Consider the following 24885-nt stretch of genomic DNA (forward strand, 5'->3'; position numbering starts at 1 on the left):
GCAGAGGAAAACAGAGGTATAGGCCTTGAAGGTGAAGCCTGAAGAGGGGTCTAATGGAGTGAGGAATTGGTGCACAGTCTTCACACATTTGCCCACCCCTAGTGTAGACCCCAAAATGGTTTTCCAAGTTCTGTTTTGCCCCAGAGAACATCTTGCTAGGTTGTGCCCATTGGGTTGGGTTTGTGTCTACAGGTCCCTGCTGTCTCTGAAGGTCCTCTCATCTTCCCTTCTAGCTGAACCACCTCTGATTTCAGAGACTGTATTACCCCTTTCCCTTTTGCCCATCTGCAAATCTTTCAGGATTACGCTATTTTCTTTCGCTGTTAGGTTGATACCCTATTTTCAGCCCCAGTGCAGTGGACTTTGGAAGACTGGCATTCAGAATCGGTCGAAGTAAAACATCCTATGGGGCAAACGTATTTGTTCTCAAAGTCAGCATTGGGAGAATCTAGGAAACAAAGAAGAGAATGAAAGGATGGTGGTTCGCAATGGAGTCTGTTGAGTTCACTGAGAAGGAGATGTTAGATGTTTAAAAGAGAACTAAAGAGTACTCACCAATTGGAGTGAACCTGCACCACAACGCTGTATTATTATTATTATTATTATTATTATTATTATTATTATTATTATTTCTATATGGTGTAACTCTACACACACTTATGTACATAGCAGAGGTGTTATAGAACCTCCTAGTGAACTGCAAATATGCATATCTGGGCACTCACAAGAGTGTCCTGATGTGTGTTGGGCTCTACCAAAGAGCACTGCCGCTCCCTGGCTGACATCCCAATGAAGATTGATTGCACCCAATATGCATTGATTCCCAGTGTGTTTCTGAACCCTCCTTGAATCCCATTTGGAAGAAAGGGAGGATATAAATCCAATAAATAAGACCCTGAAGCCCATTGCCTCTTCTCTGGCTTCCTTATGTAATAACGTCATGGCAGCCCCTTGCTGAGTATGGGCATTGGGAAACCTTTCAGTTTTGTTTCCACTTATGTAGACATAAATACCATACTCAGTTCCAGCAATTGTTATTATCATCTTCACCCCACCTTTTCACTTTGAGACTTAATGCTGTTTAGACAAAGAGGGAGCCCATATTCCAGATGGATAGACTCAATCGGGGAAGCCAAAGTGGCCCTTAGTCCACAAGACCCGAGCAGAGCTGTTGAAAACAGAGTGACTTGGAGGTTTCTTATTCACAGGCTTGTCTTCAGTCCAAATCAATTAACAACAGCAAATACAAAAAGGTAAAATTCAGATCTGAAATTCAGGGAGCGTAGCAGAAGACGATTACCTGGCACAATTAGGGCATTATTGCAGTCGGTGCTGGTGCAACATGCAGAACTTGAGGTCAGAGTTTTCCCGCTTGCAATGGTGATGCTAAATGCTGAGGCACAGGAATCCTTCTTTCCACACATTTGGAATGGTTTACTGCTATTAACTGTCCCTTCAGGTCACAAGAAGAGCAGAAAGGCAAACAGTAAGTGAAAACACTCTTTCCTAGAATCTTTTGTCTCTGTATAATATGATTTTCTCTGTTCTGCGTCTCTCAATTTTCTCCCATAGATTAATTAAAAGAAGGGTGGGTGAATATGTTTTCTTCCTAGCTCTCTACAAAAAACTAAATACATTATTTGATTTAAAGATCCTTCAGTGCATTTAAAATATTAACCCACTTAAACAAACCAGACCCATGCTATATTTAATATTTAAATTTAGTTAACAAGGCCATTTAAATAGAAATGGATGGAGCTCAGAAAAAAAAAAAGAAAGGGGTAAAAGGACCCCCCCCCCCATGCTGCTGGAATGCCACACAGCTGACTGCATATGTGGCAGCTTCACAGCTTTTTGGCAGCACTGCTTTTATATGCGCCACGCCACTGAAATGCTGAAAAGCTATGGTGGCGGCATCACCAAGGGCTCTCCTTTTCTGCACCAAAAAGGAGCAGCGTTTTGCTGCTTCTTGTTGGGTGCGAAAAAAGCCGGACCAGGGCCACAGCATGTGGTTGCCATGATCCCAATCCAGTGCTCAAAGGGGTGGCATGACGTTGCCCCTTTAGGGCCGTCTGTTTCAGCTCCTAGTTTATGCTCAAACCACCATACCACACTGACTCTCTTCTCTATATGGCTACCCTAATAAAAATCAGGCTTCAGCTTTATTGATTGTTATGTCAATTCCTGATCATTCAAACCCACAAGGAAGACCAGCATCATGTAATACCTTTGCAACATTTTCAGTAACAACCCATCTAATAATACTGTTTCCAGGAGGCCCTCCTCAAATGCAACCATGCTCACATACAGTCATGGCCACTCTCCAATTTATATGAACTCTGTTCCTTTCTGCAAGCCTATCTCTAACTTCTTGGGGAGGATGTAAAATTCTGTACATGTATGGGTTTTTAGAAAAGCAAAACACTAGGGTTTCTTACCATTCAGTGTGCTCCAATCCATTATGCTCACACAGGCATCCTCGCCATTTGAACATGTCTGTGAACTAGACTTATTGGTTGCCTCATTAGTGACTATGCAACTAAAAGCTGGAATAGAGAAAGACATCATTTGATTAAGGTGCTAAAATATTTTCCAGTACTGGACAAGAGATACGAAATATCAATCTATGTCAAACTACATCAAGTTGAAGAGGACCTGTGGTAATATCATCCCAGTATGTATTACTGTAATACAAACAGGGGGAGGGAAAGTGTAGACAGAGATCCCCATTATAACTGAAACCTATAGCTTTCCTACCTAACCTCTGCATAAATCTGGTAACAGATGGCATTCTGTTAGTCCACTTTTGAGACTGGATGACTGTTTGGATTCTCTCTTCTACCCTTCACAATGACCAAAGCCTAACCCTTGGCTCACTGATGTGCCAGAATAGCCTCCCCTCCCACATGGTCATTCCACTGCTGTTAGAGAGAGGAGGGGATCAGAGAAGTGCCCAACTATGCTCCCATATCCAGATGCAGACCAATGGTATCATCTGTTGAGACCTCCAGAGGACCCCAAAGAATTGTTCTGGAAGATGTCCTGAATCTACTGTTTCTCGAATACCTTCTATCTTCCACCAGACATGGAATGTCAGGAGGTGGGAGATATTGCAGTGCAGTGCAACAACGAATCCTGATCGTCATTGGTGATGATGGAGACATAGCAAAGCCATGCATATAGAACTCTTAACTTACTCTCGACAATATGGGATCTCCACAACTGTATGACTGATAGCCACAAATCCATACATTTATCAAATCCCTTTTCAAAGTGGTCTGACCTGAGGCCCTTCACATCATCTTCTAGCAGTGAGTTCCATACATACAAAGGCCCATAATGCATCAGACTGAAGGCCTACCTTAGTCCAATATTCTGTCTACATAATAGCCAATCAGTTGCCCATAGCTCATCAGAAGGATACGAGTGCAATTGCTATGCTTCAAATGACATTTAGTTATCGTAATGAATCACTATGGATGTCTCCATCCTCCATGAATTTATGCAATTCCAGTTTGAAGCCATTCCCCAATCCATTCCCCAACCGTCCCATGGGAGGCAATTTTCAAGAATGATTCTGAACAGTTCTTGAAAATCACTTCCTATGGGACAGTTGGTGAACGGCTTGGCAACCGGTGGCATTGGCAGTGTTCTTGTGGCATTCTCCCATGTGGTAAAATCGGTAATATCCCTGTTCTTTTCTCTTCCCGCCTCCTTCCATTCCCCAGGGCCTGTGCAATAAGCTCCAAAGCTTTGCCTTTGCATATCGTGCATTGCAACAATGGGTTGTTGGCCATGTGCATTGACCATTGATCCACATATATTTCATCACAATGGTACTCAATACAGGGGTAACATAACATAACTTGGTCAGCTGATATTTACCCTACAAAGAAACAAAAGTTATATCTTGGCCAATATCAGTCAGTCCCTTTAAATAGGGGTGACAACTGCAACAGAGTGGAGGCTATTTGTACATACAAGCCCACCCCATGGCAAATCACATGGGCACTCTAAAATGAAACCAGAAGTACTGGTGTCATTTCCAGGTCCTTGGTGCAGTAAAAGGAATGGTAGCTTGGCCATTTGAGGGCAAACAAATCATTCAGGAAATTTGGGAGGGGAGGGGAGAGAAATTGGCTGGTGTCTGGGGTTTGGGAAGATGTCCTGGCGAAGTTTGATGGTTCACAAGCTGCACTTTTCTCATCTCTTCTTTCAAACTGGCAAACAGACTTCTCCATTCTTTTGACACCAGTTTGCTCTCCCAGCAAGTTAAAAGATTTGGTACCATTTGTCCCACCACTCAATACAGCCACACACAAGTCCAAACAGAAATACTCTACTCTAGTGTTTTCCAAAATACCATCCCATGCTAAATATATTCTCTTACAAAATCTTTAACCATCTAGGCCCACCACTGAATGATGGCCTCTCTCCCAATATGAAGGTTACAGTCTTGAACGATAGGTAGCCTACCTGGAGGATCAGCAGCCAAAGCCACATCAAGGGTGGCTAGGAAAGGAAACAGAAGACATACGACGAGAAAAGATTTCATGGTGTCAGAGAGGAGGCAACGTTGGAATTAGTCCTGAACTTGAGCAACTCTTGACCCCGAATTTCTACAGGCATTTTATAGAAAAGGAGTGCCCTTACATCACTAAGGAAGTTGTTTAGGCCAGCACCAATAAATTGAGATCAATGTTATGCGTAAATACCTGTAAAGAAAGTCATGTGGAGTCGAGAAGATTTTCTAGGACATAGCACTTTCTGCTGGGATTTGTGAGAGGGATGTGTTGACATGCGAAGAATTCCAGGAACAAACAATAGATTGTCGCCACAGCAGTGATGGGAGTTTTGTTTTGGGGGTTGTTTGACATTTATGCTTGGTGCAAGTGTGAGAGTGGTGCTCACCAGTGCTTGAAAGGGTTACTTTTTTCAAACCATAGCTCCTCAGATCCCCCAGCCAACATGATCAATTGCTTTCTTGAATCACATTCCCTGACTGTGAGGGCAATAAGGCCTTGTCTCATGGTCCCACCAACAGTACTGTAATTTCATGTCCATTGCCATGGTTCCATCCCATGGAATCCCAGGACTGGCAATTCAGGGAGGAGCATTTAGGATTCTCAGACAGAGCACTGCAGTACAAACCTCACACTCCCATAGGAATTTATTCCATGGTAGCAAAAATTGAATAACAGTGCTGCGATTGTGTAGTGTGAATGGACCTTGCATCTGTGAAGGAACTGAAACAAAGAACATGGCTTCTTGATCTGTAAGGATCCATATTTAGCCATAGGGAGTAGACATTCATCCACGTCATGAAGACAAATAAAATACGTTAATCTTTATGGTGTTGGAAGTCAGTTTTCCTGCACCAGGGTAACACAGCTTATCTCTTCTGGTGAACTTTATTTATACTTCAGGTCATATGAGATCTTTCCCAAAATATTTTCCCCAGAAGCAGAAGTCTAGGTATCACAAGATCTCTTGCTTCCGCTCAGCCTTGATAGGTGGTTTGTTGGCAATTGGACTTTTTGTCTTTTACGACAGTGAAAGAAATGTGTGTGGTTTTGCTGCTTAGCAATAACACTGTCACTATTATTCATGTCAGAGCTAGATAAATAAAGGCAAGGCTGTTGTTACTGGCAGAGTCAGTTGCAGGATTAGCATTATTGGAGACAAGCGGGGGATCTACACTGTAGAAATAATGCAGGTTGATACCACTTTAATTGCCATGGCTCTGTCCTATAGAATCCTGGGATCTGCAGTTTTGTCAACTTGACTGTAGCAGTTACAAATGTGTATATCTACCTACTCAGGAGGATGCTGACCTATATATTTACCTGTTTATATGTGCAACATATGTACAACAAACAAAAATGTACAGTGGCATAGTGGTCTGCATGTTGGACTACAACTCTGTTGACCAGGATTCAATTCTCTGCTTGGTCAAGAAACCTACTGGGTGATCTTGGGCAAGTCACATGCTCTCAACCTCAAGGGAAGGCAAAGGCAAACCTCCTCTGAACAAATCTAGCCAAGAAAACCCTATGACAGGTTTGCCTTAGGGTCACCGTAAGTTGGGAATGACTTGAAAGCACACAACAGCAGCAACAACACAACAAATTGTGCTTGCTCAGAGTTAAACCCATTCCATATTTCTGGGTACTGGTCATTTAGTACTATTCACTTTATTAAAATAAACTGTGTAATGTGTTCCACACTAGTCCTATTAAGATCTTCTGTAATAGATAGAAATAAATTTATTATTATTATTATTATTATTATTATTATTATTATTATTATTATTATTATGTGTGAGGAGGATGAGCACACTAATCTTACTCCTCCATCATTACTCTTCATGTTCTGAGCGTAACAATCTGATAAAAAAAGAGCCTTCCTTATGTGTGAAGCTCTCCATTTGATCAAGAACCCTAAAAATATCAGGGTTCTATTAGTTTATTTGTGTATCACTTTTGACATCATCATGAGAGCCTTTCTGGTGCTGTCTTATAGTTAGCACCGCTAACAGCACCATTATAAATCGTGCACACATTCTCTCTCACTTTGAGGATCCCTTGCAGATGGTGAGAGACTTCTAAAATGGATAAAAGAAAATAATGCCATTCCTAAAAATGTTTTAAAACTGGATTCAGTGCTTGGGTTGAAAGACTTTCCCCAGATTTTGTTCCAAAGCTCCCATTCCACACTGATGAGCTCCATATTCCCTTGGCAGCTGCGTACTAAGTGAGAATGGGGAAGGAAACGTCATGTAAAGTGGTGCACTTAGGGCACCATGTTTTTTGGGGGGCAAGGAAGCCTCCCAATTCCCCTTCTCCCTCTCCCTCCCCCCAAAAAATGTCCTGTGAATGACCTAAGAGCACTCACCATGAATGACAGGAATGAGAACACAGATGAAGGAGAAGGCTAGGATTGTCTTCATGGTTCCTTTGACAGTGAAAGAGCAGGACTGGATACAGGAAACTTTGAGATCTTGGGTGCTGCAAAGAGATGTTTCATTCTGTCATTTCAAGTCAACCATACAAACCTTGCAAAGGTAAGCTTGGAAAGCTTAGTGTCTTATCCTACAACTCTTAGAATCCCGCAGCCAACTTGATCAGTGAGCATAGAAATTCTGGGCAAATTTTAGTCCAAAAAGGAAAGGGTTTAAAGCTGTGGCAAAACAGGTCAGCAATTGGTGACCCTTTAGTCCACCGTTGACTCCTTATGCAAACCATGTGATGCCCCTTGGTTCTTCCCATTACCAATTAAAATAATTTGAACGTAGGAAGGCCACATTCAGTTGGCATGTTAGAAATCCAGTTGGCAATCCATTCCCAACCCATAACCCTTTACCTGGAAAACCTTTCACTGACCAAGGACATATATGTTTCATCACCAAAGCTAGCATTCCCAGGAAATTCAGTTGGTCCATGCGACCAATTGTTGACTGATCAATCAACACCTATGTAAATCCAACTGATTCAATGGGTCTGTTCTATTCAAGACTGACAACAGAATTTAGGCCTGCATCTGTTGATACAATTGACGTTCTGGGGAAAAATTAGGACCCAAGGATGTATTAAAGGAGAGGGAGGAAAACTTTGAACCATTACTTTTTTGTATTATAGTGCTTACACACACACATATCCAGCCATTTGCCCCAAGAAACTCTGATCACTATACTCCCCAAAGGTTTCTTTTCCCCATGCTCATTTGGAGAGTAAAACAAAATCCTCTTCCTTCTGCCGCATTCAAAACACTCTCAAAGTGCATCTACATTGTAGAAATAATTCCGTTTTTGCAGAGCTCTGCCTTCTTTTTTCTAAAGCTTTTTCCATTTTATAAAACTGCTCAAGAAAATATGGGTAGCTATTGTTTTCTCTTCTTAGCCAAATGGCTAAGAATGCATTTAGTCCACAATGATGAGACGACTTGAACAGGACAGAACGATCTGCCCTGTTCCTATGTTCCGCCTGCATGAACCAATGTGTTGAAATGATTTTCTAGGTGTCTACAAAGAAAAACAACAACAATGCTGCACTATTGTGAGGGACGCCAAAAGGATTTCAAGAAGAGTAATGAGATCTTTTGAAGCAGCTCCACAAAACAGAACCCCTTCAAATGGACGTTGGGCTGATGCAAAGTTGCCCGTTCAAACTATGTTTCAAATTATGCTCCGTGAAGTTTCACAGCAAATATTTTTCAGTCAATGGTTCAGCATTTGGCTTCAATAGGCTTTTGTAGAAGTCATTACTGTTACATGGTCTTGCAGAGATGTCATGCAATAGAAATCAAGGAGGGATCATTTCCAGTGATTTAACCCAAGTGACACACATTTTATTTATTTATTTATGTATTTATGCATTTAAGTATGTGTATATTTTATTTTATTTATTTCCTGCCTTTTCCCTAGCATCCGAACCAAGACAGCTCACAAACAAGGCTAAAACGACATAACAGTAAAAGCCTGACAACAAAGGCTAGAATCTTTTATCACAGCCTATACTTTGTCCCTTTACCTATATTTCGCTATGTTGCAGAAGCATTAAGAAGCCCTATTAGTTAAAAGCAAAAATGCACAACGGGGCACCAAGAAGGGTGGCCCAATGCACATCATGTTCTACCAGTACATATCAGCATTCCCTAACTAGTGTCCCAATGCACAACAGGATTAATGCACATTGGTCCTAATGCATATCTGTTCCATTGCATATTGGTCCAAAGGTGCATTGGTCACTTTGTAGTAATGTCATGGCAGCCCCTTGCTGAATACAGACATTATGGAACTGCCCAGTTCTAATTCCCGCAGGCCTAAATCCACTTACAAAGATGTAAACCCCAACAGGATTCTGGACAAAGAACCAAGTGATCACATTAAAATGCCATCAGGGTTTTACAAAGTCTAAGGCCATTTTTAAAAACCCTGAAAATAACAAAGTGAAGATACAATTAAAGAATTAATCATATTTAAAACATTATTTTTTTTAAAAAAATGTCAAATCAGTTTTAGAAATAATAGTAGCGATGAAAACACAGCTCACACACCCCATAAAAAAGATTCACATTCAACATTTGACCACTGAAAAGGCCAATCTCAAGATGAGGTTTCAGTAGTTCAAAAATCCACGTTTTGCAAAGTGAAAATTTGTCAGATTTGGAAACCATGCCGTTTTTGTGAGCTTGACCTGGAAAACAAAGTTTCATTAGGAGACATTGAAGAAGATGAACTCTGAAGGGAACACAAACAAGGCAAGATGTTTGCACCTTACCAACGATCCAAGATGCACTATTTCCATTTCAACTTACCTTTGAGAGAGAGACCTGGCAAATGTAATCCTCCCACACTTCCCTTTCTTGCCTTTTTATAGATATGATCATGGATTTGCATAGGAAAATTATGATGTAGTTAATAACTAACGGAAATTTACTTCCAGAGAGGCAAACAGATATGGAGAAGCTTATTACTTTCCATCTGATAATGCCTGTGAGAAGATGCTTTCAAACAAGGCAGCAATTTATACAATTGCCTTCTGACGGAGAAAGATGGCACCCTTAGATCCAAATCACAACATTTTTGCAACATGGTAGGTTGCCTGACTGCTTGCTGCAGACAAGCAGCAGGTTAGTTTATTGATAAGTTACATTTATATGTCCCACATATAACTTATCACAAGGCCACAAGGTCACCTGGTCAATTTCCTGACTCTGCGGAGTTTAGATTCTCCTAAGTTTGATTCAAGACTCTAACTACTGCACTACACTGTGAGCCCAGAGCATCGTAAATACACCATGAAAGGAACTGAAGTGTGCCTTCAAACATGGAGCCATCATATTGAATGTGTCCATTGCTTCATGCTAGTCATGTTGAGAAAGCCCCATGCTGTATTGATCCAATCACTTAGGCTCAATAATACCACAGTTATAATTTTATAGAAATGTTGTGCCATTTTAAATATCATGTGCTGTGCATTTTAAAAAATCAACATGCAAATGTTGCCCCAAAATTGGGAAGCCTGGGGATTTTGTGGATTGGAAGGGTCTTCAAGGCTACCAAAGTTGTCCCCAGATACTTGTCCCATCCCTGGGGTATAGAAAGGGGGGTATGATTTCTGTGGCTCTACTATCATGTCCCCCACCCCTGACATTATTTCTGCCCTCCTACTCCTTTCTCTTTGAGAAAATACTCCAAAAGTTGAGGAACAGCTTATATGGAAAACCTTTCTCTGGCAACTTTCACTTTATGCTGATTAGGGTGCAATAAATAGAACCTATCATAGCTTAGCTAAGTGGCAGATGCCTCAAACATGCCATCACAGGCACACCTTTGTGAGCAGTAAATATGACAAATGGGATCTTAACTGGAGTATTTATGGTATTTCTGATACTGAGGACTATGAACAAGCCATGAAAAAAATTTTCCTGTATAATCAGGCTTTCAAGTTCTTGAGGGTCAAACAACGCACTTTGTTAAACAGACAGTGTTCCACTGAAGTTTTTTTTTAACTTCTGAAACAGTGGTTCCCAAACTTTTATCCTCCAGAAGTTTGGGACTTCCACTCCCAGAAGCCCCAGCCAACTTGACCAACAGTCAGGAATTCTGGAGCTGAAGTCCAAAATATCTGGAAGACTAAAGGGAACCATTTGGGAACCATTGCTCTAAAGTAAGCACACATCTAATACAGGTTGACCAGGTGTCCTGACTGCAAAGAAGGACAAAGCATTGCAAAACGTAGAACGTTTAAGAAAAATGTCAGACATTACCAAATAAAAGCTTAAAACACTCATATAAATAGAAATTCATGCTTCAAAAGAGTTTACCGCATTGCTAAAGTACCCGACTTAACCCTGCTGCATTGAAGTCTCATTTGGGATAAAGTCGGGCATTATCAGACGCAAAATGCTACTGGAAGCTCCCAGCTTTGCAAATCGGCTGGTTGAGCAAGGCTCCTAGCCAAACATTAGCCAGGCTGCACTTGGACGGTGGCATTTTACATATGATAATACCCAACTTTATCCCGAATGAGACTCCAATGCGGCAGGGGTAAGTCAGATTTTATAGCAATGCGGTAAACTCCTTAATCATGCTCCAAATGGAGGACATTTTGCAATTCCTCCTGGACAGTAGGGTCAAATGTAGAACATGTCCTGGAGGAAGGAGGACATCTGGTCACCCTGTTCTACTATTGCTTTGTTGATGTAATGCAAGGATGGGCAACCTAGGACCCTGCTTCTGCTCACGTTCCTGGGCCTAAAATGGTCCAGTAATGACCCAAAATATGGTGAAAAGGCATTCCCCATATCCCACAAAGGCCATTGTGTGGATTTTAAATATCTGATTTCATTTTATTTTGCAGGAACATATGTGGAGGAAACTGCTGCCTTCCAAAGGAGGGAAAGAGGCCCCTTAGCTTTCCCACCCCTGATTTAGATCATTGTTTGAAACTGTAAGGCGACAGTGTCATTAAAATGTCTATCTTGTAGGCCTAGTTCTATGTGAATTCCATAGAAAAACAAAATATCATCATTATTTATTAATGTAAACGTTTATTCATATCCAGCCATTTCCTCAGAAATGGAACTCAGGACCACTTACAGAAATGAAAACAGACGCAGATAAAAATGCATTTAGGGAAAAAGCATATCCAAAAAGTTTTTATTAAAATGCATTAAGCTATCATTGGAGATTAAAAACAAAAACATATCCATTTAAAAAGATGGCTTTCAGGGATCAGATTGGGAGACAAATCATAGCCAAGATATTGTGGCTACAGGTCTAGGGTAGGATCTCAGTCTTTGCTATTGGTTTCCTTCAATGCACCAACATGGTGCCTGTTGTTCTTAAAACGATTATGATCAAAAATCACTTTCCAAACTCTGTTTTGAACACTGGACGTTTTCTCCAGGTAGACATGGACAGTCTTGTGCTATGACACAGGAGCAAACAGTGACCTCAATGTCCAATGAAGTGGTGAATCTGCTCCACAGTGTAACTTGAACTTTAAAGAGCTATAAAGATGTTGAATCTATTTATCTATTATTTTGTTTTACTTATATTCCATTTTATTCCCATATGGGACCCAATGCGGTTTGCACTGCAAGTTAAAACAGAATTGCTAAAACAATGGACAATGTAAAACAATTGCCAAAACATTGGACAACGAGTATAAAAACTTTAAAAAGCATTAGGTCTGTTTTGGGTAATTCTTTCAAATTAAAAACTGGACCAGATTTACTGCTTCACTGACTTGGAAGCTGGCAGCCACTGTTGATATAAAGGGCTTCACTTTAACTTGTCTTTGTTAGCCTGCCTCTCTTTTACACTATCCGGTTAGGGCACTTTGCTACTATTTTAAATGCCATGATTCCCTCCTATGGAAATGTAGGATTTGGGAAATATATAGCATTCTCTGCCAGAGAGTTCAAGTGCCTTACCAAACCACAAATCCCAGGATTCTGTACCTAAGCTATCTCCTTTGGGGGACTAGTCATCTCCCTCACCCTGCCAGGTACCATATACATGTCCATTAGTGACAATTGTTGCTTTCTTTCCTGAAAGCATGCCAGATACCAGCAGCCAACAGTTCAGGGACCACCACCACTTTGAGTGGTGTAAGATGCAGCCAAGGCAGTTCAATGTGCTACAGCACAGTGTCAAAAGGCTGCGTTGCGTGAAAGCTTCAGTAATTTTGAGTCATTGCTTTCACCCATAGCAGAACTGAAGCAGAGCAAGATAGATTTAAAGCGAGGCCAGGGGAGAAATGCAAAGTGTCCACCTATATTGTCCACGTACATTAACCCTTTGTCTGACTGAAGAAATCCAGAGTAGAAAAGTCCATCAGAGGAAGCACAGTGCCTACTTTAGGAGACAATTGTCACCAGCAGCAGCATCCAAAAAAGACCAGAGAGCATAAAGACAGAAGAGATGCTTTTCAGGGTCTGGCTGCCACTGGCCTGGGAATTTGTGTTGGTAGGGGTGGGTGCCTTAGCCCTTTGCAGATTCACAATACTGTAGACACCATGCGGCAGAGAAATCTCTAGTGGTAGACGGAAAGCATTCACAGTTTCTGTGGCACAGCCTTCTGCAGCAAAGAAAGACACTCTTGGAGGGATTACTGGAACAAAGGAAAGGGGGGGGGGGGGTAAAGAAACCTTTAGCATTCCAGGGATCTTCAATCGTTGAACCCTTTTCCCCTCCCGGATGGCTGCTCTCATTCACATGCACCCATCACAAGACCTGGTCTATCACATAGTCAAGGCCTGGGAAAGTTCCTTTTAAGGGGATTATACCTCCCAGAATCCCCCAGCCATCCTGACCAGGAATTGCTGCTCTGTGAAAGCCATAAGGAACTGTTACACAGGTTGTATCTGGGTCCACATGGCCAGAAGGTTTGCTCTGTTACCTGTCAGTGGTTTTCCATTTTTGGTCCTCCAGATGTTTTGGATTTCAGATAACAGAATCCCTGACCACTACCCATGCTGGTTGGTACTCTTGACAGAAATATCTGTTCCCTCCACCATTATAGGGTGAGGAATCCAGTCTTGGTTCTACAGCAGCTCCTCTGGGTTTCCCGAGAGCTATCCAAAGCTGTTCCCAATGCCAGCTATTCCCCATTAGGTATGTCATTCTTTGCTAAATTATTTCTCGAAGAATCAACAAGCGGGGCACAGGACCCCCATGAAAGTGGGGGGGGAAACCTTATTTTTTACCTGAGAGAACACCTCTCCAGAAAACTTTAGGTCCTTCAGCACAACTCTGTGGCCAACATCTCCTGGAAGCTGAGCACAGAATTTTGCTGGAGGGCCTACAAGTATTCCTTCTATGAATTTGTAGGTTCTCCAATGCAACCTTTGGCAAAAGTAGACCATAGAGTCATGTGGGAGGACCTAAAGATTGCTAGAGAGAACATATTAATGAAATCTGTGAGCAATCAAATCCGTAAAAGTCAAAGATGCCAATGTGGAGAGCCAACTGTACAGGATTTATTCTATGAAAAACTTGCATGTGGTTTTTGAGCACATTTGTGTGCAGTAAATAGCATTTTCTCCATGTAAAATAATATGTGTGTGAATTTTGCACAGAATTTCCCCAACTGCATTGTTTTCTGCACACAGGCACACATCCCAAAAATTATAGGTCATGAGAAGTACTTTGAATTATGATCAGAAACAGACTGGCAACCAATGAAACATTTGGAAGAAGGTTGCTGTGTGCATAAACAGGCATAATGAAACCCAGTAGGATTCACAAGAAAAGGCACCTAGCTCTACACAAAGGAGCATATAGTGACTCACACACTGAAAACATACAGACCCACAATATTTGCACAGTTTAGTTTCTATCCACACAATGTTTCCTTGCCAGATATCCTTGAATTACCTCGTCTTACAAGGACCCCGGATGCACTAACACAATACGTTTCAAGTCCTGTGCATGGAACTGTCTTAGCATCACAGGAACTGTCTGTATCACTGAAACATGTTGGGCACTCGAGTCCATTCAGTGTAGTGTTGGCTAGAACTACAAAGCAAGGGACAGTTACGAATGTTAGAAAAATAGGGATGAGATCAAAAACCACAAAACAGAGAAGTGCGTTTTTTAAATTGGGAGGAGCAGGAAGGGCACTTTTATCATGGAACATGCAACATCGCTGAGCATAGGCTGACATGCAGGCAGGGCAAGCATAGAACAAGACCCAATAACATACTATCATAAGGCAGAGCAGCAAGTACAACAAGGGTAGCAAATTCCAGGAAGTATGAGAAGCAATCCCATACTCTTAATAGTGAAAGCTCTTGGTTCCCATGTCAGTGGAGTAGTAAATCCACTTCCAGTTTTAGCCTAGATTGTAAAGCAGAGGTGGGAAACTGTAGGAGGCTGAGTACCTATTAAACTGCCAAGAGATCTTGTGGGGGCACACTACCCCATTGCACACCCTCCAAAAAATAAAATTAAAATCCATCAAATGCTGTCTAGGGAGTTTAGTGTTCACCTCGCCATAGTTCTAGCCCCTCTGAATCGTTTAAGGCTCAGAAAAGTCGCTTTCCATTTGCTTCCTCTTATTTAAAAAGTCTTATCTGAGCATGGCCCAAAATGGTCCAGGGGGCTGGAAGAAACATGTCCAAAAATGTCCACCATTTGCCATGGAACACATTTGTGGGAAGTGTGGTGAATTTTTTTGTGGCCCAGGGGCGGGGGGGGGGGGAGCACAACTTGCCCATCCTTGCTTTAACTGAGCTATCCAAGGTGCTGCAACTGTTTTCATGATAGGGTTCAACCTGTTGGATTTGGACCAGCACCTGGCACAGATCCATTGCCCCTCCTGGCACCAAAGTCACCATCCACTACTCCTGTTCCTTATTTGGCTGCACGCCACACCAAAGTTCCCACAAACTTTGTTCACCTAAGGTGAAAGGGTAGGAACTTGTATAATGCTTTGTGCTCACATCTAACAACTTGCCTGGAGAACGTGGAAAAGTTATTTTGGGAAACATTGGCCTGTTACAGACAGCCAAAATAAAGCTGCTTCGAGTCACAGTGGAGGTATGGTGTTTCAATGATGCATGTGTCCGAAGAGTCCAGAAGCCACACCAAAGCCACGCTCCAGTCCTTAGGGCTGGAGCGTGGCTTTGGTGCAACTTCTGGATTCTTAGGACACATACATCATTGAAATACCATACCTCCACTGCGACTCGAAGCAGTTTTATTTTGGCTGTCTGTAACAGGCCATTAACTCCCAGAAGATTCCAGTTGGGCATACTATTTGGCAGTTCTGGAAGGTGTAGTCCAAATACAGATTTCCATCCTTTTCCCCATTCATATTGCATTTTAGATGATAAACTTGAGGGTCAAAATCTGTCCTGTTTGTTTGTTTTCAGCTTGTAACCTACACTGGGAGCCTTTTGGGGTTTGAGGTTTAAAATGTTAGCAAGGGAGGGAGGGAGATTCTATCTCTCAAGCAGGAATGGAGAAAGCTCTAATATTTGACTTTGACAAAGCAGGAAAGGATAAAACCAGGAAGAATACAGCTGTAAAATTTGACTATGTACACATACGTGTGTAGTTGTTGTAGTTACACTTGTCTTCTGAGCAAAATGTTGTGTTGGACTTCAAATATTTTCCTTCCCCAAGACTGATGCTGAAGAAGGTGGACAGAATCCCAAAACTCAAACATCTTTTGGAGTACGTTGTTTCCTCTGTACGGCCTGTTTTAAAAATATAGAAATAGCAGCAAGCAAATTTAGTTTGGATTATTCTTTTTCGCACGTCAAACTTCCTTTTCACAAAGAAGCCCCAGATTTTTAGTTTGATCATATAAAATTAGCATTTAAGAGGCAAGGAACTTCCCCCATCCAGAAAAGTCGCCCACAGGACCATGCAACCTGGCTACAAACCATACTTTCCATTAAAAACAATGTTACCTATTGTGTTTTCTTGCACCGAAGTTACACAACCACCGCCATTCGTCTGAACTGTGCAGGTTTGGCACTCAGTGATATTACTACACTCTTGGCATGTCAGTTTGTCTAAGGATAAAAAGAAGAGTAAATAGGGCAGTTAGATAACAACCTTCTAACCTCTGATAACTTAGTTCTGTAAGCTGGCTACCATGAGATGAATTGCATTGTCTATCAATGCACCAATCAGTGCTCCAATTTTTCACATCTATCCATCCATATAGGTTGCATCTCCCTTATTCAAAATGCTTGGGCCCAAAAGTGTTTTGGATTTCAGCGTTTCGGAGTGGATTGTGGAATATTTGCATATATCTAGTGAGATATCTTAGAGATGGGACCCAAGTCAAAACATTATTTTGTGAACACTTTATAAATATAGCCTAAAGGTAATTTCATGCACAATATTTGTTTAAATAATTTTGCACATGAAACAAAGTGTGTGTGCTTTGAACCACTAGAAGGCAAAGATGTCACTATACCCAATTTTTAATCTTGGAATATTTTGGAATTTGCAATTCAGAATTGCAGATAAGGGAGACTCAGTTTCAATGGGGCTTTCAGTGCTGTTCGCACATATCCTGCACTGTATTTTGGGGTCTTCATATTTTCATATCTCATATCTGGAGATGTTTTTGAGAGTTCAGTGACTTTTCAGGAACACCAGGTCAGGTTCCAGGGGGAAAGTAACATGCCTATAGTTTTCCTTATCTCTGGCATATGTAAATGTAAGTGCGCCACTGGCATGGCTTCAAAAACTCATAGCATTAGCTCATCACCACATATTTAATCCCAATGTGGGAGAAGAATTATTTTTTTTTACTGTCCAGCCTTAAAAAGTATGAAAACCATTTACAGAAACCCTTTAGCCTGGGAGAAATTTATTTTTACCATTGACATCTGCAGCACCAGCCAGAGCCAGAAAAGCCAAGAACAGGCAGAAGACATAGGAAGCAGACATCATGCTGGCGTTTTCACAAGCGTGTGATACTCTCCTATGGAAGGTTGTGAAATCTATGTTGGGGGGGGGGGGGAAGACAGAACAAATAAGCCAACACAGAATCATCCACTTGAGGAAGATGATGATGAAGCTGTGCATAGCTGTACCCAGTGGCCCAGAAACAATGATAACTAGCAGCTTTCACATCAATGGGTTAATGAACCTACTTTGAATTTTAGTCCAAATTTTAGAGGAGCTATGCAACATAGACTCCTGCCATAAATGCAGAGAGAGATCCCAGTAGGGTTCAGGAAAGGAAGAGGCACTAGGGACCACATTGCAAACAAAAGATGGCGAATGGAGCATACCAGGGAATTCAAAAAGAAAATCAGCATGTGCTTTATAGTCTACAGCAAAGCCTTTGACTGTAAAGATCATGAAAGGCTATGGAATGCCCTTAAAGACATGGGAGTGCCAACATATCCAATGGTCCTAATGAATCTATACTCAGGACAAGAGGCTACTGTCAGAACAGAACATGGAGTGACAGAATGGTCCCCACTTGGCAAAGAAGTCAGGCAAGGCTACATCTTATCACCCTACTTTTTCAACTTATATGCAGAACATATTGTAAGAAAATCAAATTTGGACACAGAAGAAGGAGGAGTGAAAATAGGAGGAAAGAATATTGACAGTCTAAGATACACAGACACCATAATACTAGCCATCAAGGAGATCACTCTTATCTATTACTTTTCTCACCATTCAGTGAGTACAGATTGATTATGCTTATTATCCCAAATTATCAGCTTCTGATATACTCCACAGAACATCTTATGATACATTGGGTGAAGATGTCCAAACCTGGAGACTTATACTTCTTTAAAACTCTAAATACTACTCTTATTTCTTTTGTCCCTGGCTCCATTCAAGTGTTGATATCCTGATAAGAAGTCTGCTTTCGGAGTCCCAAACTGGGATACCATCATTTCTCATTCTAACAGAAGAATAAAAATTCACTAGCATTTTAAATCTAATTGCATGCATACGGTATTACCATTCCAGGAAGAGGTTTATTTGTGCTCACTGGTTAAATAATTGAATGCATCTTTTGTGTACGAATTCCTTTTCCTAAATATTTCTACTGAAAAACAAACTTAAAATTGGATCCCGCTGTATTGAATTAAGGACGCTCCTTTGAATCAGCAAAAGTTAACGGGATGTAAATGAAAAGTTATGCCTTACCACTGAAAATCTCCTGTTAGCTTGAAGGGTGTCTGTATGTGCAGAAGGGATGAAAGACAGCATACCTTCTTTTGATCTTTATATACACAAATAAGGGTTCCTTCTGGTCAAAGGCACTAAAAATATGTGGAATGTTCCCATACGTGGATAGAGCATCAGCAATTAGAGAGCTGTCATATGAGCTTCTCATTAACCAAACTTCATGATGGCTAGATTGAGCTACCTGGCAAGGATTGAAGGGAGTAAGGAAAAATTTGTCCCTTACTAGAAACCTAAGCGTGTCAAAGAGCATAACTGCAGTGCCATTCTCACCTTGCGCAAAAGATCTGGGAAAGTCAGAAGGAGTGATATGAGAATTCAGACTTGGCATGTGCCAACTCCTGGTCAAGAGTGAACCCTGATCTTAGGAATGGTTATTTGTCCTCCTATTCAGTCTGCCCCCCCCATGTCCCAGACTCTTGAATGTAAAAGATTTCTAAAATTTACTTTCTGACTTGAATCATGAGATACAAGCAGATCACGATGCTCCCTCCTGAGCCACACATGTGCATGGATAAAACATATAATGTAGCATGAACTGGGAGCATGAGTTTTCATAGACTTGCGTGTATTCCTCAGATCAGGACCATCTTATGATGGGGGTCAGGGAATGCAGGTCACACTTGGTGACACCTACGGTGGGGTGACACCACTGCTCCCCAAACACCTGCCTTTTGGCCTGTATCCTTAAAATGCTCAAGAGATGGTGCGAATGGGACAAAGCTCAGTAGGAAGAGACAGAAAAGACCCCAGAGGTTTTTTTTAAATTATATTTTAATTAATTAAAAAATTAAAACCATTCTTTTAAAATTTGGAAACATGACATCTTGCCAAATTTTCACTTTAACCACATGTAGCAATGGACATGTAAATACATTTAGGCCATGTGTATGAAATTGTAATTTAAAGGTATAATTTAAATTTTGCTAGTTGTTTATGTCATAGCTCTTACCATTACATTCAATGATATATGGAAACTACAATTTATGGGTAAGATTAGTTTAGTTATTATTTTTTTACTAAGGATTATGTATGGTGTAGTATTGGGGGGAGGTCAACGGGGGTGGAGGTGATGCCATTAGTGACCATACTGGGTGACGCCAACCAAAGTGACGCTATTGCCTCAGATGCATAGAGTCGCTTACTGAGGAAGTAGACTCAAGAAAATAACATGATAAATTCACCTTAGGTTTTCCATGTCAGAAATGACTTGAACACAACAGCAACAACAATGAGGTGGGATGTGTGTTTCTACCTTCTATACGCCTCTTTCTCATATATAGAAGATTTGTGTGTAGAATTGGGGAAGGTAAGTAAGTCACTTTAAGTAGCACTTTCCTTTCAACAGCCTGGTTTCAGCAGATGACAGGAGAAAACAGGGCTGATGTCTACCAGGGCATCCATCAGGAACCCTGCCCAATTCTGCTCTTACCACCATTAATGCTTCTGAATGCCCTTATCCAATCATTGGAGCTTTTTAATAGAAGCCACAAAAGGCACCCACCATCTCAGATCCCCTACAATGCAATGACCAGCACTGGAGCTGTGTGTTGGTTTTAGGGGAACCTTAAGTGTGCTGCTGCTGTGGATCAGCTTCTGCTATGATCTATTGGATAAGTTCACCCAGGAGATGGAATGATGATGAGTTATTCTGGAAGCCAAGAGCAGTGCCAGCGAAGGAAGGTCTATGGCACTGGGGAAGTTGGAACAGCTACGTGGGGTGCTATCCCGGAATCCGTACCACGCCAACTCACACTTGAAAGCCTTTGCATGCTATTTTAAAGAAAGGTCTGGCTCTCTGGGCTTGTTAATGATTGACGCAAGTACTTGCTTTTTACAGGCAGACAATAAGTATTGTTGTATACACTTAAAATTTGAAAATGACACTACCTTGGAAACAAGGAAGTGCAAGGAAATTTTCTCACAGAGGAGAAAAGGAGAGAGTGCAAGCTCACATTCACACCCAGACGTGACTCAGGGAGAAACATTTTTATTGAGAGCTACGTTGGCTGGGGGTTTCTCTATCTTATAGAATCATAGAGCTGGAAAAGACCACAAGGGCCACCCAGTCCAGACCCCTGCCATGCAGAGATACACAATGAAAGTACTCCAAGCATATGGCCATCCAACCTCTGTTTATAAACCTTCAAAGGAGATTCCACCACACTCTGAGGCAGTGTATCCTACTATTGAACAGCTCTTACTGTCAGTTCTTGCTAATATTTAGATGGAATCTCTTTTCCTGTAGCTTGAATCCCTTGCTCCATGTCTTGGTCTCTGGAGCAACAAAAATCTAAGCTTGCTCCATCCTCAATATGACATCCCTTCAAATATTTAAACATGGCTATCATGTTACCCCTGAACCTTTTCTTCTCCAGGCTAAACATACCCAGATCCCTAAGCTGCTCCTTGTAGGACATGGTTTCCTGATCTTTCACTATTTTGTCCACATCATCCTTGAAAGATGATGCCCAGAACTAGACGCAATATTTCAGGTGAGGTCTGACCAAAGTAGAATAGAATGGTACTAATACTTCACTTGATCCAGACACTATACTCCTATTGATACAGCCTAGAATTGTATTGGCTTTCTTAGCTGCCACATCACATTGCTGATCCATGTTCAGCCTGTGGTCCATTAAGATTCCTACATCTCTTTCACATGTAATGCCTTCAAGCCAGGTGTCACCCATCCTATATCTGTATATTTCATCTGTATATTCCATCCTATATCTGCCCAAGTTTAGTATCCTACATTTCTCTGATTTATTAATGCTTCATTCAAGGCATTCATTTGTCACTGCTCAACCCAGCAAAACCTCTGAGGTAATACATAATGATAAAAATGCTTTTAAAACGTTCTGTGTTGCATTTATGGGATCTTAACCTGCAGTTACAAATACATAGCTGCTTCATATTCAATAAGACTAGGAAATCTTATTGTAAGAATATGCAACTGCCCCTCTCCTTTCCACCTTTCCACCACAGCCAGCAGATGCATTAGGTGAAGATCTATTCAGCAGAGTAGGGGGCTGTATAGACTGGCACTTTGTGTTGACCTATAGGTAAAGCCATGGTGCAGCATCTGCACACTGGATGCTGTGACTCTGCCCCATCGCGTCATGATGCCACACACCTTCTAGATGGTGCGCAGCTTCATGGTGCACCCCCAGCATCTAGATGATGCAGTACTGATAGGGCATCAGAAAGCTGCGCTGCCACAGCTATGATATTTGCGCTGTCCAGAGGCTTGATCGGTGCTGTGGCAGGCGTTGCAGTGGCACCAATCTGGCCAGAACAGGGGCAGCTGCAGACCGCCCCTTTAGGGTGGTCTGTATAGCCCCTACGTTTCCATCCCCTTTCTACCATTGATAATCAGAAGCTGTAACAATCAGAAGCAAGACTTCTGTAGCAACTTTTTATTCCACTGCTGATTCCTAGTGGAAGGGGGCTGAAAGCATCATCTTTATTCAATAGATAGACTCCTTCAGCCAATGCAGCTGGTGGCTGTTAAGGTAGGTTTATTAGGGCTGAGCCAGGAGACATTACTTAGTTACACATACATAACTAGTGTAGATTATTGGTGTAAACAAGTAACTAAACACCAGTTAAAGGCAGTCCAAACTCTTCTTTGAAAACAATTTTAAAACCAGGCCAACATTTTAAAAAACCATCCAGAGTAGAGGCCAAAGGTTGCATAAAACCACATAGTTTTCAATGCTCAGAAGCGCTAGAACCAGCCTGAACTCCCTTGGGAGGGAATTCTACAATTGGAATTCCACAACTGCCATGAATACCAACCCGCTGAGGATCGCAGGATGGTAGGGCACATAATAAGGCCTTTGCTCATAGATTATGGGCATGCTCATATGGGAGGGGGTAGTTTATCCCTTGGATTATGGATGGGCAACTATGACCCTCCAAATGTTTTTGGATTGCAACTTTCATCAATCCTAGCAACATGCACCTATGGTAAAAGTTCATGGGAATGGCAACCGACTTCTGGGGGGCCACATGTCTCCTATTCCTTCCCTATTGATCCTCCTTCCCCAAACATGCTCCATTTTTCATTCTTCCACTTTCCTAATTCTATTTGTGAATGAAAAGGGAGAAACCAGACATTCCGGCATCTCTTTTCTGTCTGCCATAAGTTTTGCTTTGGAAAGGAAAAGCGCATGAAACAAAAAGGTAGAACAAAACTGAAATGGATGAACTGGGATCTACTAGTCACGGGAATTGCAAAAGAGACTTTGGACTCATTTGGCATTGTCTGCAAATATTTGTTCATGGCAAACATGATGCTTTCGGGCTCATAAAAGCACCACCCCAAAGAAAGGAGAAGCCATAAAAATTAAGAGAACAAGGAAGTTGCCAGGTAACCATAGGTCACATTAAAGAAGAAAGAAGAAATATATATGCTCTGTGATACATAGGACACGGTTCTCTATACTTTTTGGGCTTTGAATCCTGTCTACATCCTGGACAATTTGGAAAGAAGAAAAGCGTTTCATGACATACTACATGGCATTGCTCCAGGATGGAGTGAGATACTGGCAGTCTCCCTGGTAATGGTGGCTTGCCAGCTCCTCCTCCCCAAAGGCCTATGCAGCTTCTCTGGGGAGGTAGAAATCACCAGACAATGAGTGTAAGCCTCAGGACATCAATTACTGTCCTGTAGTACGATTGGAATCCATGTTATATAACATGGGTGCTGCCATCTATGTCTTCTGTATTGTCATCAAGTCACAACTTTGTAAGGGCAGTTAGAATGGGTCCTGGACATCAACCATCACTTACCTGTCAGCATTGGTAAGGAATGGGAGTCTCCTTGAAGGACTCAGTGGGGTTCTTTCTGTAGCCATCTGTTTCTCATTATGGTTTCCCATATGGATTTCAATGTTTAGGACAGAGATGGGGAAAGTGTGGGCATGTGGCAACCAAACTGCAGAATGAAAAGGGCTCCATAATATGCCCCAAATGCCCTCCCCCAAACCAGTGGTGTCACTAAGGGGTACATTGAGTACAGAATGCACTGGGTTGGCAGAAGAAAAGAAGAAAGGGAAAGACTTCAAATCTTTCAAGTTTTGTCCCAGTTGGCCCTAAAAACCAGTATAGTGGTTTGAGTGTTGGGCTATCATCTGGCGATCAGGGTTCAATTCCCTGCTTGACTCTGGAAATGCAGCTGGTAAATCTGGGCAAGTCACACACTCTCAGCCCCAGAGGACTCCATGATAGATTCACCTGAGAGCTGTCACGAGAAAGAAATCACTCGAAGGCACACAACACAACAAGCAACAAAATGTGCTGGAGCATAGCCTCCAACTGTCCCCATTTGGCAGGGACAGTCCCGATTAATCCCCTGTAATTCCACATTTTCAAATGCTTTTAAAATCTACCAGTTTCTTTCTCGTCTCACTGCTTTATTGCTGCTGTGTGTGTTCAAGTCATTTCTGACTTATGGCGACCCTATCGTGGGATTTTCTTGGCAAGATTTGTTCAGAGGAGCTTTGCCATTGCCTTTTCCTGAGGCTGAGAACATGCGACTTGCCCAGGGTCACCCAGCGGGTTTCATGGCAGAGCAGAGACTTGAACCCTGGGCTCCTGAGTTGTAATCCAACATTTAAACCACTACACCACGCTGGCTCTCCTTCTCCAGTCGAAAACTAGTTAATGTTACCATTATAAGTGGAGCCTACTAAACAACATGGCAATGTCGAATGCCCTTCTGTCAGACTGACAGCCAGCCAGCCATAACCTTTTCCAGATCTCTCCATGCTATTCTTGCCCCCTTTCTTCCTCCACTGCATGTTCTCCTTCAGCAAACAGCCAGAATGCTGTGATCATTTAACCTGCCCTTGTGGAAATAAATAAGTACTAATGTGCAGCTATTTGAGTTTATCAGACAAGGGAAATTGGAAGTATAATCCAATGGCAATCTGAACGCAATCATGGGGTTTAACATTATTGCGTGATAACCCACTACACGCAAATTCGGGCAATGGGAAGTCAGTCCGAATGCAATCATGTGGTTTCACGTTATTGTGTGATAGACTGCCACATGCAAATTTGGGCAATGGCGTGCTATTTTTGGGCACTGGGGAGCCATTTTGAACGCAACGTGCATTCACGTAATTGTGATAAACTAGTGACTGACCTGTTCCAAAAATGTTGTCATATGGAGGAGGAAGTAGGGGGAAAAC

At 41.8% G+C, this 24885-nt stretch overlaps 1 protein-coding gene across 1 annotated transcript; it reads right to left on the bottom strand.

Annotated features, from left to right (window-relative positions):
• Nucleotides 1-12770: 12770 nt before the first annotated feature.
• Nucleotides 12771-23599, bottom strand: LOC121915267 (phospholipase A2 inhibitor and Ly6/PLAUR domain-containing protein-like). Its single transcript, XM_042439325.1, has 6 exons — nt 23483-23599; nt 17353-17475; nt 16429-16533; nt 16063-16212; nt 14387-14527; nt 12771-13121 (listed from the first exon to the last, which is right to left on the bottom strand). The coding sequence occupies exons 1-6, from the start codon at nt 23490-23492 to the stop codon at nt 12868-12870; spliced, it is 783 nt and encodes a 260-aa protein (XP_042295259.1). The 5' UTR covers nt 23493-23599; the 3' UTR covers nt 12771-12867.
• Nucleotides 23600-24885: the final 1286 nt, after the last annotated feature.

Source organism: Sceloporus undulatus, chromosome 9 (assembly GCF_019175285.1).
Source record: "Sceloporus undulatus isolate JIND9_A2432 ecotype Alabama chromosome 9, SceUnd_v1.1, whole genome shotgun sequence".
Taxonomy (NCBI): Eukaryota; Metazoa; Chordata; class Lepidosauria; order Squamata; family Phrynosomatidae; genus Sceloporus; species Sceloporus undulatus.

Coding starts and splice junctions, on each gene's coding strand:
- LOC121915267 (XM_042439325.1), bottom strand. Junction 16,213..16,428: donor GGTGCAAGAAAACACAATAG/GTAACATTGTTT, acceptor TTTTTAAAACAG/GCCGTACAGAGGAAACAACG. Junction 14,528..16,062: donor TAACTACAACAACTACACAC/GTATGTGTACAT, acceptor CTTGCTTTGTAG/TTCTAGCCAACACTACACTG.